The 12,931-nt window shown below is 41.2% G+C and overlaps 1 protein-coding gene across 3 annotated transcripts in view; it reads right to left on the reverse strand.

Moving 5' to 3' along the window:
• The window catches only part of LOC149456841 (cytosolic carboxypeptidase 6-like), a 2,243,892-nt gene that overhangs the window by 1,137,671 nt on the left and 1,093,290 nt on the right, over positions 1 to 12,931 (reverse strand). For all 3 annotated transcript variants that reach the window (XM_089684448.1, XM_089684447.1, XM_089684446.1), the window contains exon 5: positions 2,927 to 3,143. In XM_089684448.1, the coding sequence (XP_089540574.1) occupies positions 2,927 to 3,143 (217 nt within the window). The remainder of the gene's footprint in view (positions 1 to 2,926; positions 3,144 to 12,931) is intronic.

A 12,931-nucleotide genomic window follows, 5' to 3' on the forward strand; every position in this document is an offset into this window, starting at 1 on the left:
GGCAATCAAATACCACCTAAAGAAAGCTCAATTTGTGGGAAAAAAGGGCGTACATTTCATTTGGGTGCAGCGTTACATGGGATTGGTCTTTATCCCTGTTCCCAGTTAGGATTGATCATTCAATACTCAATTCATTCTAGCTGCACTCTCATTATTAAACGCAATCCTGAGATTGGGGATGAGCAAATGCGTCTGGGTGTGATATGCAGGGCAACTGATGAACCAATCATAAACCCTGAAAATTGCACAAGTTAAAAACAAATTCTGGCCATCTGTAAAACTAATAGATAAGGAATGGTTAAACAAAGGGAATGGGAAGCTAGGCACTGACATTGGGGACATGTACCAATGCAAAAAATGTTTAGGCCTTGTTCACACTAGTGTGGGTCGTGCATCCTGCGTTTGCTTGGGCATGGCAGCCTATTCATTTGAATGGGCTGCTTTGCCGTGTGAACCGCACAAAAAAGGTGCATGCACCCTTTTAATAACGCAGCCGCTGGGAAACCACATCGTCTTTTTGATTATGTGATTTCCCTGTGGTTCCCATGCCATGATCATCCTGCGGGCTGAGATGTATAGGGGTGCCATTGAGAATGAATGGCAGCCCTGCGTGTATCGCAAGAGCAGCGTGGTTGGGCTGCGGGTGGTTGTGGGTGCGCACCGATGCAATTCCCTCTCCTGCAACCGGAATGCAGAGTGCAGGCTAATGTGAACCTGGCCTTAAAAAGTAATGTGCAGCAGAGTAAAGGGTCATTCTTTTTCTTTTTTTGTAAACAATAAACTTTATTACATTTTAAGGCAAATGTTACAATATAAACAGAGCAGTTTCTTCCTTTTTTCCTGAGAACAGTCGGAAGACAGACAATGAGCAATTCTGTGAGTCATACAAATCCCAGCAGGGACAGGGTCTGCATCATAACAAAGAGTATATTCCATATGAATTTAACAATAATAGTAGAATTACATTTTACCGTTTAGTGAAATTGTATTATATAATATCAATCTGTAATAATTCTCAGACAATATCAGCATACACAGGTGCCAATAGAACTGGTAAAAGGGTCATTATTTTTATGCAACTTCGAGGGAGACATAGGAAGAAAACCAATCATTTAAATTACATGCTTGGGAGATGCCTTCAAAGTGGTATTAAACCAAAAAGCAAAACTAAACCTTCTGGCCACTAAGTGCTGCAAACCTAAGCTGTACAATCTGCTGATCAATTGCTTGAGCATGCACTTCTAAAGGGACGCTGTGTCTGTGTTCTTTCATATATCGCTACAATAGCAGAAAAAGCTAATCGCTGTGAGAGCTGGGCAACACAGTACAGATCAGGAGAAGAGGGGGTTTGATTGATGATTTAAATAATTCAGACAGGAAATAAAGTTGAGCTCAAGACAGTTGCTTCAAAGGGTTTTTTGTGGAGATGCAAGTTTGCAGAGAAATAAAAGAAAATGTCAACTGTAACATCCCAACCCCAGCCAAAACTATTTTATTTAGTTGTTAAGACAATGGAAAAGTGTGGGAGCCTCTGCTGCGTTTTTATGGTCATTTTGCATCTGCTGTGCTGTCACTGACAGTTTTTGACTCTATTAACATTCAGAAATACCGGTAAATCAGGTGGGTTCCAGATCATGTGTTTACTATGTAAACTATGACATAGAAATCACATGCAAGCTAAAGACTTGCTAAACCTGTAAATGGCAGTGTGTTTCTATTTAATGCTGTGATTTGCTGATACAATTATAGTATTAAAGAAAATTATTGCTTAAAAAAGTTTCAACAAATATATTTTATGACTATATATATATATATATATATATATATATATATATATATTAATAGTGTATATATTACTTTGTCAGCATATAATATAAAAAAGCTGGGTTGTTATTAAAACGTTGAAATGGTCTGAAATTTTTATTTGTCCTTAGAAATTGTGACCCCTACACATACAAAGGGTAAAGGTAGTCTGCCAAAACATGTAACACCCATCAGGCTGGTTGTACCCAAGTTGATTGATCGATCAACTTGGGTACATTCAGCCTGCCCATACATGGTTCGAATCTCGGCCAGTCCCTGCTGAACAGTCCTTCCTACACAAAGGTGGAGAGCAGCTACAGTACACAGATTTGTGCTACTTGCTTCAAAGCTACATTCCAGACAGATATACGTAAAAACACAATTTTATTCAGTTATGTTTTCATAAAAAATAATAAATGTAGGTTTTATAGAACTAGTGAAAGTACCTAAATCTATGTTCATATTAGTCTCCTGCAATGCTTTGCAGGGGTGTATTTGCCGTGAGACAAACAAGGCGTTTGCCTTGAGTGGCAGTTTTCAGAGGGGGCTTCACCACCCCCGAAACAAGGGATGCTGGTTATCCTGCGCCAGTTCCAGTGTGGTGGTGACACCGAGGAGGATTCCGAGGATCACCGGGGCTGGGTGGAAGAGCAAACTCCAGGAAGGGTGTGACGATAAGTCTTTCTCCTGGAAGGAAGGCTGGGTGGGTGAGCAATCGGGCAGGCGGGATCGGAGAAGGGGGGCGGTGGAGGTGGCAGATTTTTTGCATTGCCTAGGTCAACCGTTTATGGCCGGCTTAAGTCTCTGGTCCCTGATTTCAGTTCCCTGGCGTGGGTTGTATAAGGCAGTGTGAGTGATCCTATTAAAATTATTAGGGAGTTAAGTTAGTGCCCTAAGACAGCATGTGGCCTGGAATAGCTGATTCTTTTTATTAACGTAATATTTCTGTTATTATTAACATTTTTAAGCGTAACAGGTTAGATCCTTTGAAGAAACATATTCCCAATATTCAGCAATTTCCCAACAAATTTACATATTGGTTTGCCAATCCAGTCAATGGTTATGGATAATCATGTACATAGCAGCATCTTTTAAGGCAGTATAAATAGAGATGATTACTCACCACACTAAGGCCAAGCAGTTCCCGGTGGACATAGTCCAGCCTTTGCTTATCCAGGTTCTCCAAGTAGTGCTGCAAGCGGGTGTAGGTGTATGGGTAACAGTAAGCAAACTGGTATATATCATCCTCCCGGTCAAAACAAAACGCAAAAGACATGACGTAATTTTTGCGATGGTCTGGGCAACGATAGTAGTACACATTTTTGGAGGGCAGCCTTTGCCTGTAAAGAAAAGAATTAAAATACAGTCATTTTCTATTTTCTATCCACATCCTAATGGCTAAGCCTGTTAAGGAATCTGGCCTAAAAAATTCAGCATCAGACAACCATCAACTCAGCACATGAAAATTGACATCACAATATTAACTCAGATGCTCTGTTATCTTGTACAGTGCTTCGGAAGCCCTTTAACCCCCCCATGAGGAAATATGGCGCTCTGACAAGTAAATAGTGACTTTAGCTAGAATGACAACATTTTTGTCCTTACTTTCTTCCTGTCTAGCAGTGAGGCTGATGACCACATTGATAAACCAAAGTATTTGCATTTTAGAGCGCCCCAGGTTCAGAGGCATCTGATGAGAAAATAGGGGTTGGTTTTTCCACCTTGCAAGTGCAGTTGCTCCAGAACTTAGCAAATGAGGTGAAGCTTCCTTTTGCAAAGAATACCCAATCACATGCAAGGAAAATAAAAAAAAAACAGCATTTTTGCTTCCATGTGATTGGAAAATGGATGTCAGCAGAGCTTTTCCTCCTTTACTAAGCTCTGGAGCAACTGTACAGTACTTGCAAAGTTCACAGTGTTCTTGCATTTAGGAAATCCACCCTTATGTGTAGGCACTTTAGGGTACCTTATCTAACACTTAGGGCTGAATTTATGTTTCCTGCAACCCTAAGACAGTTGTCTTTTACCACTTGTTCTGCCCCAGTGGGCTGGCTAGTTTAATAATAAACTAACAAACTCAAACATTATAACAACACAAGGCATGTCAAAACTGAGGGCAGGGTGGTTGAAAAATGCAGCTTGCCCACTCAACATCAGTATCCGGGTCGGCAACTAGAGGCGCAGGCAACATGGCACCCTATTTTGACATCAGTTGTTTTCTAAGTGTTCAGATCCAGAGTAAGTCACTTCTATGTGTTCATACCCAGAAAGCGTCAGTTCTAAGTGTACACATCCGCAATGGGTCAGGGCTAAATAAACTGATCCATAATGGATCAATTTTAGGTGTAGAGATAGAGATTGGGACATTTCTAGTTGTACAGATCTGGACTGGATCCGTTCTAGGGGTACAGATCTAGGGTGGGTGAGTTTCAGGTACACGGATAGGGATTGGGTGGTTTTTTGGTATACAGATCTGGATTGGATCAGTTCTAGGGGTACAGATCTAGGGTTGGTGAGTTTCGGGTACACGGAGAGAGATTGGGTGGTTTTTAGGTGTACAGATCTAGAGTGGATCAGTTCTAGGGGTACAGATCTAGGGTGGGCGAGTTTCAGGTACACAGATAGAGATTGGGTGGTTTTTAAGGTGTACAGATCTGGATTGGATCAGTTCTAGGGGTACAGATCTAGGGTGGGTGAGTTTTGGGTACACAGATAGAGATTGGATGGTTTTTAGGTGTACAGATCTGTATTGGAACAGTTCTAGGGGTACACATCTAGGGTGGATGAGTTTTAGACTTGGTACACACATATGTAATTCTGGATGCGTTTTCAAACACACAGATTCGCATGACAGGCTAGATATTACGTGTTTCTATTGAGGTGGTTCACACTGATGTGATCCACAGGCACTGTGCTTTGAGTGCGATTTCAAAAAGGGTCCTGTGCGAGTTTGGAGTGGAGCGTTCCAGACTTGCAAATGACTGAGTATAGTGACAGCCGGAGGTCAATGTTAACAGAGGATTGCAATTGATAGGCGTTATTGTATTAAAGTCAATGGAAGACGTTTTTGCATTGCAGTCAATGGAATGCATTTTTGCATTGAAGACAATGGAAGGCAATTTCGCATTGAAGTCAATAGAAGGTGATTTTGCATTGAAGTCAATGGAAGGCAATTTTGCATTGAAGTCAATGGAAGGCCTTTTTGCATTGAAATCAATGGAATGCGTTTTTGCATTGAAGTCAATGGAATGCATTTTTGCATTGAAGACAATGGAAGGCAATTTTGCATTGAAGTCAATGGAAGGTGATTTTGCATTGAAGTCAATGGAAGGCAATTTTGCATTGAAGTAAATGGAAATGCATCCAATATCGCACCTTTGGTGAAACTGCACTCAAATCGCAATGCTATTCCTGCAGAAATGCATGCATAAATCACAATGCAATTTCAGCATGCATATGTTTGAACCAAGGGTAAAGTGTACAGATAGGGATTGGATAATTTCTTGGTGTATAGATCAGAGTAGATCAGTTCTAGGAGTACAGATCCACAGTGGGTCAGTTTTAGGTGGACAGATAGAGATTAGGACATTTCTAGTTGTACAGAACTAAACTGGATTAGTTCTAGGGGTACAGACCTAGGGCAGGTGATTTTTAGGTATACGGTATGGATTGGGTCATTTCTAGGTTTACACATCTGGAGTGGATCAGTTCTAGGGTTACAGATCTAGGGTGGGTGTTTTAGGTATACAGACAGAGATTGGGACAATTCTAGATGTACAGATCTGGAGAAGATCAGTTCTAGGCGTAAGGATCTAGGGTAGGTGAGTTTTAGGTATACAGATAGGGACTGGGTCATTTCTAGGTTTACACATCTGGAGTTGATCAGTTCTAGGGTTACAGATCTAGGGTGGGTGTTTTAGGTATACAGACAGAGATTGGGACATTTCTAGATGTACAGATCTGGAGAAGATCAGTTCTAGGCGTAAGGATCTAGGGTCGGTGAGTTTTAGGTATACAGATAAGGATTGGGTCATTTCTAGGTTTACACATCTGGAGTGGATCAGTTCTAGGGGTACAGATCTAGGGTGGGTGTTTTAGGTATACAGATAGAGATCGGGACATTTCTAGTTGTACAGATCTGGATTAGATCAGTTCTATGGGTACAGATCTAAGGTAGGTGAGTTTTCGCTATACAGACAGAGATCGGGACATTTCTAGTTGTAGAAATCTGGATTAAATCAGTTCTAGGGGTACAGATCTAGGGTAGGTGAATTTTAAGTATACTGACAGGGATTGGGTCATTTCTAGTTGTACAGATCTGGAACAGATTAGTTCTAGGGGTACAGATCTAGGGTGGGTGAGTTTTAGGTATACAGATAGGGATTGGGTCATTTCTAGGTGTACAGATCATATTTTTAGAGGTACATATCCAAAGTGAGCCAATTGTAGGGGTACAGATCCATGTGGCCCACTAATACACTATTCCACCAACAAAATGAACAAACTGTACACAAACATTGACAAGGGGGACCTGACAATGGGAAGCAGGGCAGACTAGCATTATATGATGCTGGTGGATGTGTGCTGCCCTTGGTAGACTTGCTATCCCAGACCATGGCTTATGTTGGCTATACCAAAGTCCATCCCAATAATATTATGCCATTTTACAGAGAATGGCCTGACTACAGGTACACTTTAATTTCCGCAACTCCTTTTAAACACTCCATAAACAACTTTATATTAATATGCATTAACCATGGAAACATTAACATGACAAAAGTTGCAAAAATAACACCATCACATTTAATTGTCACTTTCATATTTTATATCAGTAAACCTCTTGAATAAAGTAGTTTTTTTCCATAAAATGGCTTTTGCGTGTGAACACAGTGAAAGCATTTTTAAATGACCTATAAGAGGCAGCGCTTTTTACAAGCATGATCCCTGAACGGCTAAAATGAAATGCATAGAGCTGCTGAATAAAGAAGATTTTTTTATTGAATTTTTTATGTGTTTAAATAACCAGGCAAGCACTCCTCTGAGTCAGCAGATCAGGTGGTTCTCTAGCATGACTGGGGATATGCAGGTTGTAACCTCAACGTCTACTGAATGTAAATATTGGTTTAGAAAATTGGCAGTGAACATTTTAATTCTGTCCCACACTTCTATTTATCTGTCCATGTAGAGCTGAGCTATCAGAAACAGTCCTTCCTACACAAAGGTGGAGAGCAGCCGCGGTACACAGATTTGTGCTACTTGCTTTAAAGCTGCATTCCAGGCAGATATAAAACACACAATTTCATCAGGTTATGTTTTCATAAAAAATAATAAATGTAGGTTTTACAGAACTAGTGAAAGTACCTAAATCTATGTTCATTTTAGTGTTTTGTAATGCTTTGCAGGGGGTGTATTTGCCGCAAGGAAAACAAGGCGTTTGCCTTGGGCAGGATTTTTCAGGGGGGGGCTGCGCTGTCCCCATGAAGAAGGGAAGCTGGTTGTTCTGCACCATTTCCTGTGTGGTGATCATGCCGAGAAAGTTTCTGAGGGGCACCAGTGCTGGGCGGAAGAGCGGATTCCAAGGGTGTGGCGGTGGGTCTTTCTCCCGGGGGAAGACTGCGGATGGTGGGCGGGTGGGATATTGAGCAGGCAGGAGCAGGGGGGGTGGGTGTTTGGGCAGTGGGGGGGGGGCGACAGATTTTTTTTGTGTTGCCTAGAGCAGCACAATACACAAATACACTACTGATGCTTTGTACAGCACTGGGGCAATCGGGGCACTATTGCATGGCACAGATATGCTCACATTAGTGTATTGTCCAATCACAGGCTGTGGTGTGTCCTAAGCCAGCCAGCATTGCTTATCTGCCCAGTGTGAGACACCAAGTTCTTACAGGATTTCAACAGCTATTTTGGTGTAGACATGGTATGTAAATATCAGGTTCTGCATTACAAGTGGAGAGCCCCACATTGGATAGCATCAAGGACAGGGGGACAGCCACCATCATCATTTTTAACTACTTGACCCCCAGGCCAATTTTGACATTTTTCTCATACATATAAAAATCTGCATTCTTTTGCTAGAAAATTACTTAGAACCCCCAAACATTATTTTTTAAGCAAAGGCCCCAGAAGATAAAATGGTGGGTGATGCAATTTTTTTTATGTCACACAGTACGTGCTCAGTGGTTTTTCAAACTCAATTTAAAAAAAAATATATATATACTTTAATTTTAGTGCACACGGACACAATATATATATTAATGACAAAATACATACCGTATATACTCGAGTATAAGCCGACCCGAATATAAGCCGAGGTACCTAATTTTACCACAAAAAACTGGGAAAAACTATTGACTCGAGTATAAGCCGAGGGTGGGAAATGAGGCACCTACTAGTCAATGTAAAAAATAAAGTGGGAGGAATAGTGCCCCATCATTAGTATCAGTGGGAGGAATAGTGCCCCATCATTAGTATCAGTGGGAGGAATAGTGCCCCATCATTAGTATCAGTGGGAGGAATAGTGTCCCATCATTAGTATCAGTGGGAGGAATAGTGCCCCATCATTGGTGTCAGTGGGAGGAATAGTGTCCCATCATTAGTATCAGTGGGAGGAATAGTGCCCCATCATTGGTGTCAGTGGGAGGAATAGTGCCCCATCATTGGTATCAGTGGGAGGAATAGTGCCCCATCATTGGTATCAGTGGGAGGAATAGTGCCCCATCATTGCTATCAGTGGGAGGAATAGTGCCCCATCATTGGTGTCAGTGGAAGGAATAGTGCCCCATCATTGGTGTCAGTGGGAGGAATAGTGCCCCATCATTGGTGTCAGTGGGAGGAATAGTGCCCCATCATTGGTATCACTGGGAGGAATAGTGCCCCATCGTTGGTGTCAGTGGGAGGAATAATGCCCCATCATTAGTATCAGTGGGAGGAATAGTGCCCCATCATTGGTGTCAGTGGGAGGAATAGTGCCCCATCGTTGGTGTCAGTGGGAGGAATAATGCCCCATCATTAGTATCAGTGACACCAATGATGCGGCACTATTCCTCCCACTGACACCAATGACACTTGCTGACCCCTCTTCCAGTATGGTGCTGCTGCAGCCAGCATATGTGGTTGCAGCAGCACCTCTGCACTGCACACTTACTGGCTTTTCCCTCACTCGATTTTCGCGGGTCTGCTCGGCTCCGCCTCCTCGCCCGTGATTGGCCGCCTGTGTACCTTTCCTGAGCTACAGTTCTGGTGGCCAATCACCGGTGAGGAGGCGGAGCCGAGCGGCAGGAGTGAGGGAGTGGCCGGAGTGACGGAAGGAGCAGCGCTTCCTGGATGGATCATCGTGGGAGCCAGGTAAGAGACAGCAGCCCTCTGCCCACCCCTGTACGCGCCCCCCTTGATGGAGCCTCGTGCCCCCCCTGGGGGGCGCGCCCCACTATCTGCAGACGTTGAGTCGAGTATAAGCCGAGGGGGCCGTTTTTCAGCACAAAATATGTGCTGAAAAACTCGGCTTATACTCGAGTATATACGGTACCTAACATGTCATGCTTTATAATTGTGTATGCCCTTGAAATGGCACCAAATTACAGTACCTAAAATTCTCCATAGGTGACAATTGTAAAGCCTTTACAGGTTACCAGTTTAAAGTTACACAGGAGGTCTGGTGCTAGAATTATTGCTCTCGCTATAACATTTGTGGTGATATCTCACATATGTAGTACAAACACCGTTTACATATTCGTGTGGGACCTAAATATGCATTCCCCTTTGCGGGTGAGACAGGTGACGCACTTTGCGGGTGAGGCACTTTAACATTTCAGATGCTTTCACAAGCTGGTAATGGCTTGTTTACATCTGAGCGAAACCGGATGCAACAAAATCCTTTTCGTTTCTGGTTTCTTAGACCATAGAGCTGGTCGGGGATGTTTTGGTCTTTGGTCATCTCTATGGTAAGTGGGCTGAAGGGGAGAGCCCCAGAAGGTGGCATGTTCAGCTGCTTAGATTGCTTTTACATTGGTGTGCATTGCTGACTGAAAAAATTGTACCAGGGTTATGCCTGCAGCTGCAGCCATGGTATAACAAGTTCAACCCATGGACATACAAGTACGCCCTATGGGCGGGAAGTGGTTACATTTCCCAGATACTGATCTGGTAGACCTGCCAGAGGACAAGACACATGGCTGCATAATATAAGGTCTACATATAGTTTCAGTTATTTCCTCTAGGGATAGACTAATTAAATTAAAATACCTACATTGGTTTTAACACCTTTCAAGTTGTTTAGGATGAGCAAGCTTTTATCTTCTAATTGTCACAGATGTTGTACTGAAGTTGTATCATTTCCACACAAGGTATGGGAATGGCCCAAAGTAAAATCCTACTAGTCTGAGTTCACAGCCACGTTGTTGGATTTTACTAATGTCTGTAAGCCTGCCAGATGCCTTCTAGGTTATATTGATGATTCTGAAATGTCTAAACACTCCAAACTCCTTCTCTGCCTACTATATTTCCATGCATAGAAAAATAGTTTTAAAATGGAAGTCACCAGACTCTCTCACCATTTCTAGCTGGCAGTCACTTTTTAATAAGGTGATATCGCTGTATAAACTCACTTATCACTGACGGAAGCAAACAGCATTTAAAGACACACACACATTGAGCGCATTATTATTATTATTATACAGGATTTATATAGCGCCAACAGTTTGCACAGCGCTTTACAAAATGAAGGTAGATATTACAGTTACAATACAATTTGGTACAAGAGGAAATAGAGGGCCCTGCTTGTTAGAACTTACAATCTAGCGCATATTGATCTGTTTTCCAAAGATCAACTTTGCCTCGTAAGAGGCTGAACAATTCATGGTGGAGAAATCACTGGGAAAACATCTATCTGCAGTGTGGTTTTTGCACATGTGCAGGCAAGATTTGCATTGACTTGGCACTTTACAACAAGCACTTTACTATAATGCACTTATTTACACATAATAAGTTATTTGTGCATCATCTGTTTGAATGATGGTGAAACTATGTTGACATTTGTTTTTATACTTTGCATTAGCATTTTTTTGTTTGTATTTATGCATTAGGAATGTTATACTAATGTAGGTGATTTACAATATTTATTTGCGCATAGTTTGGAATTGCACCTATACATAAAAACATAGCTTTCAGTTTCATATTTACCTCCTTCAAACAAAATCAAAAATATATATCCCAGCGCCAAAAAGAAAATACTAAGTGATTATGCAGCTGTGCAACAGTGAAAAACACCAATAATAAACAACAACAAAACAGCGCAAAATCCAAAAACAAAAATTACATAAGTAAACAAAAACAAAATTAATAATAAGTGTCCATATAAAAATAAGTCCTTATTCCCATCAGAACCAGTAATAAATATTCAAAATGTGCTTCCACCTATCCACCACGTGAGAAATAATATTGACCGCACTCACCAGATGGAGGTGAGTAATGAGCCTTATAGGATATAAGGGATCCTATAACCCCTCCAAAAGAGATCAAATCTTCTTTTTCACCCCGCTTAGGTATATAAATCGTCTCCACTTTATTCCTCTATGGATTCCTCAATGGTGTATAGAGAAAGAAACTACATAGTGTATTACTGCCACTCCATATAAAATATAAAGATAGAATAAGGCCACTCACATGTTTAAATATAATTAAAAGCTTGTTTAATAGCCTAGATGGCTTCAAGATAACCAATTTCCACAATGCAAATATAGGGATCTCACGCTTCTGTAGTATCTGCAGAGGATGAACAGCCTTCCACCTCTAAGATGGCCACTTGAACCGCATAACTTGGCGTGTGTTCCAAACACTGGAAGTGACGTGAACCAGAATGACGGCGGACCTGAAGTACGTCAACGCGTTTCGCCCCACCCACAGGGCGTTCTCATATTTACCTACCTAATAAAAAGAAAGATCTCTTTTTTTTAAGTTCTGACCATAAAAAAAAATCTGTATTTTCATATTTTGGACGGCTTACAAGTTAATAAATTGATGTATTATATAGTTTCCTAAATTTTATAAATAAAAACTTATTACAGGGTACATCACTGAAAATGTTCAAAATATGGTTGGCTTTCTGTTTTGATAAGTTTATTAAAGTTTTCTTAAAAATCACTTTGCATCAAAATTATGAATACTGTATATTTAGATGTACACATAACTGGGTAAAGCTGGCCATACACACTTATTTGGTTCCTGATGAGCCATCCAAAATTCATGGGTGGCTCTGTTGGCTGTCCCATGCCGAATACCCTTTGATTGAAAAATGTAAAAAGCCGGATGCAGAATTTAAGCTGAACAGTAGCTTCATCCAATCAGATTCAGCTACAGATGAGGAATTCTTACAGAGACCTGCGGCAGCTCTTAACCTACAATAGGCACATTGGGAGATTCTAAAACTGCATACCATGGAAGGAGGAAAGACTCAACGAAAAAAGCATTGCCAATCTAAGGCTGGCCATACATTAATAATTTTTTTGTTCAACCAATAGGTTGAATGATTAAAAATTATTTGGTTCCCTCATCCACACATTCGATGTAGATAGGGGAATCACTTCAACTGTGCTACTGTATTATGCAAGCAAGGAGCCTTCCTCACCAGAAGAATACAATGATCAGTGCTGCCAACTATAACTGGCTGCACTGATCATTCTGGAAAACAAATTACAGGCTAGTTGTACACCCGTACATGGATCAAAGTCCAGGCTGTTCTTGTTGGCGGTTGGCTTAATCTAAAAACTGTGGGGGCCAATTATCTTCTTTGAGATAACACAGGAAATGTGCTAGGAACACAATCATATCAATCCTGACATGATCAACATTTTTTTTTATATTGTTCATTTACATTTATATACACCTTATGTTTATCTAGTCCCAACAGCTGCCAGGCAATTGGCTGTAACAAAGCCTTACTGTATCAATATTAAATATGCCTCTTCCTCTTCATTTCATAATTTGGACTCTTGAAATTCTTCCTCTTAGGCTATTTGAAAATCATTCTGCCTTTTAGAAACTCAAAGACCTTTGTCTTTAGTGTATTTTACCTTTCATTGCAGAAGTTAAACATCTGCTTTATTACTCATCGTAACACCGGCTCTCTCCC

Source organism: Staurois parvus, unplaced genomic scaffold (assembly GCF_062004578.1).
Source record: "Staurois parvus isolate SC_StPar_1 unplaced genomic scaffold, SC_StPar_1.0 ptg000347l, whole genome shotgun sequence".
Lineage (NCBI taxonomy): Eukaryota > Metazoa > Chordata > Amphibia > Anura > Ranidae > Staurois > Staurois parvus.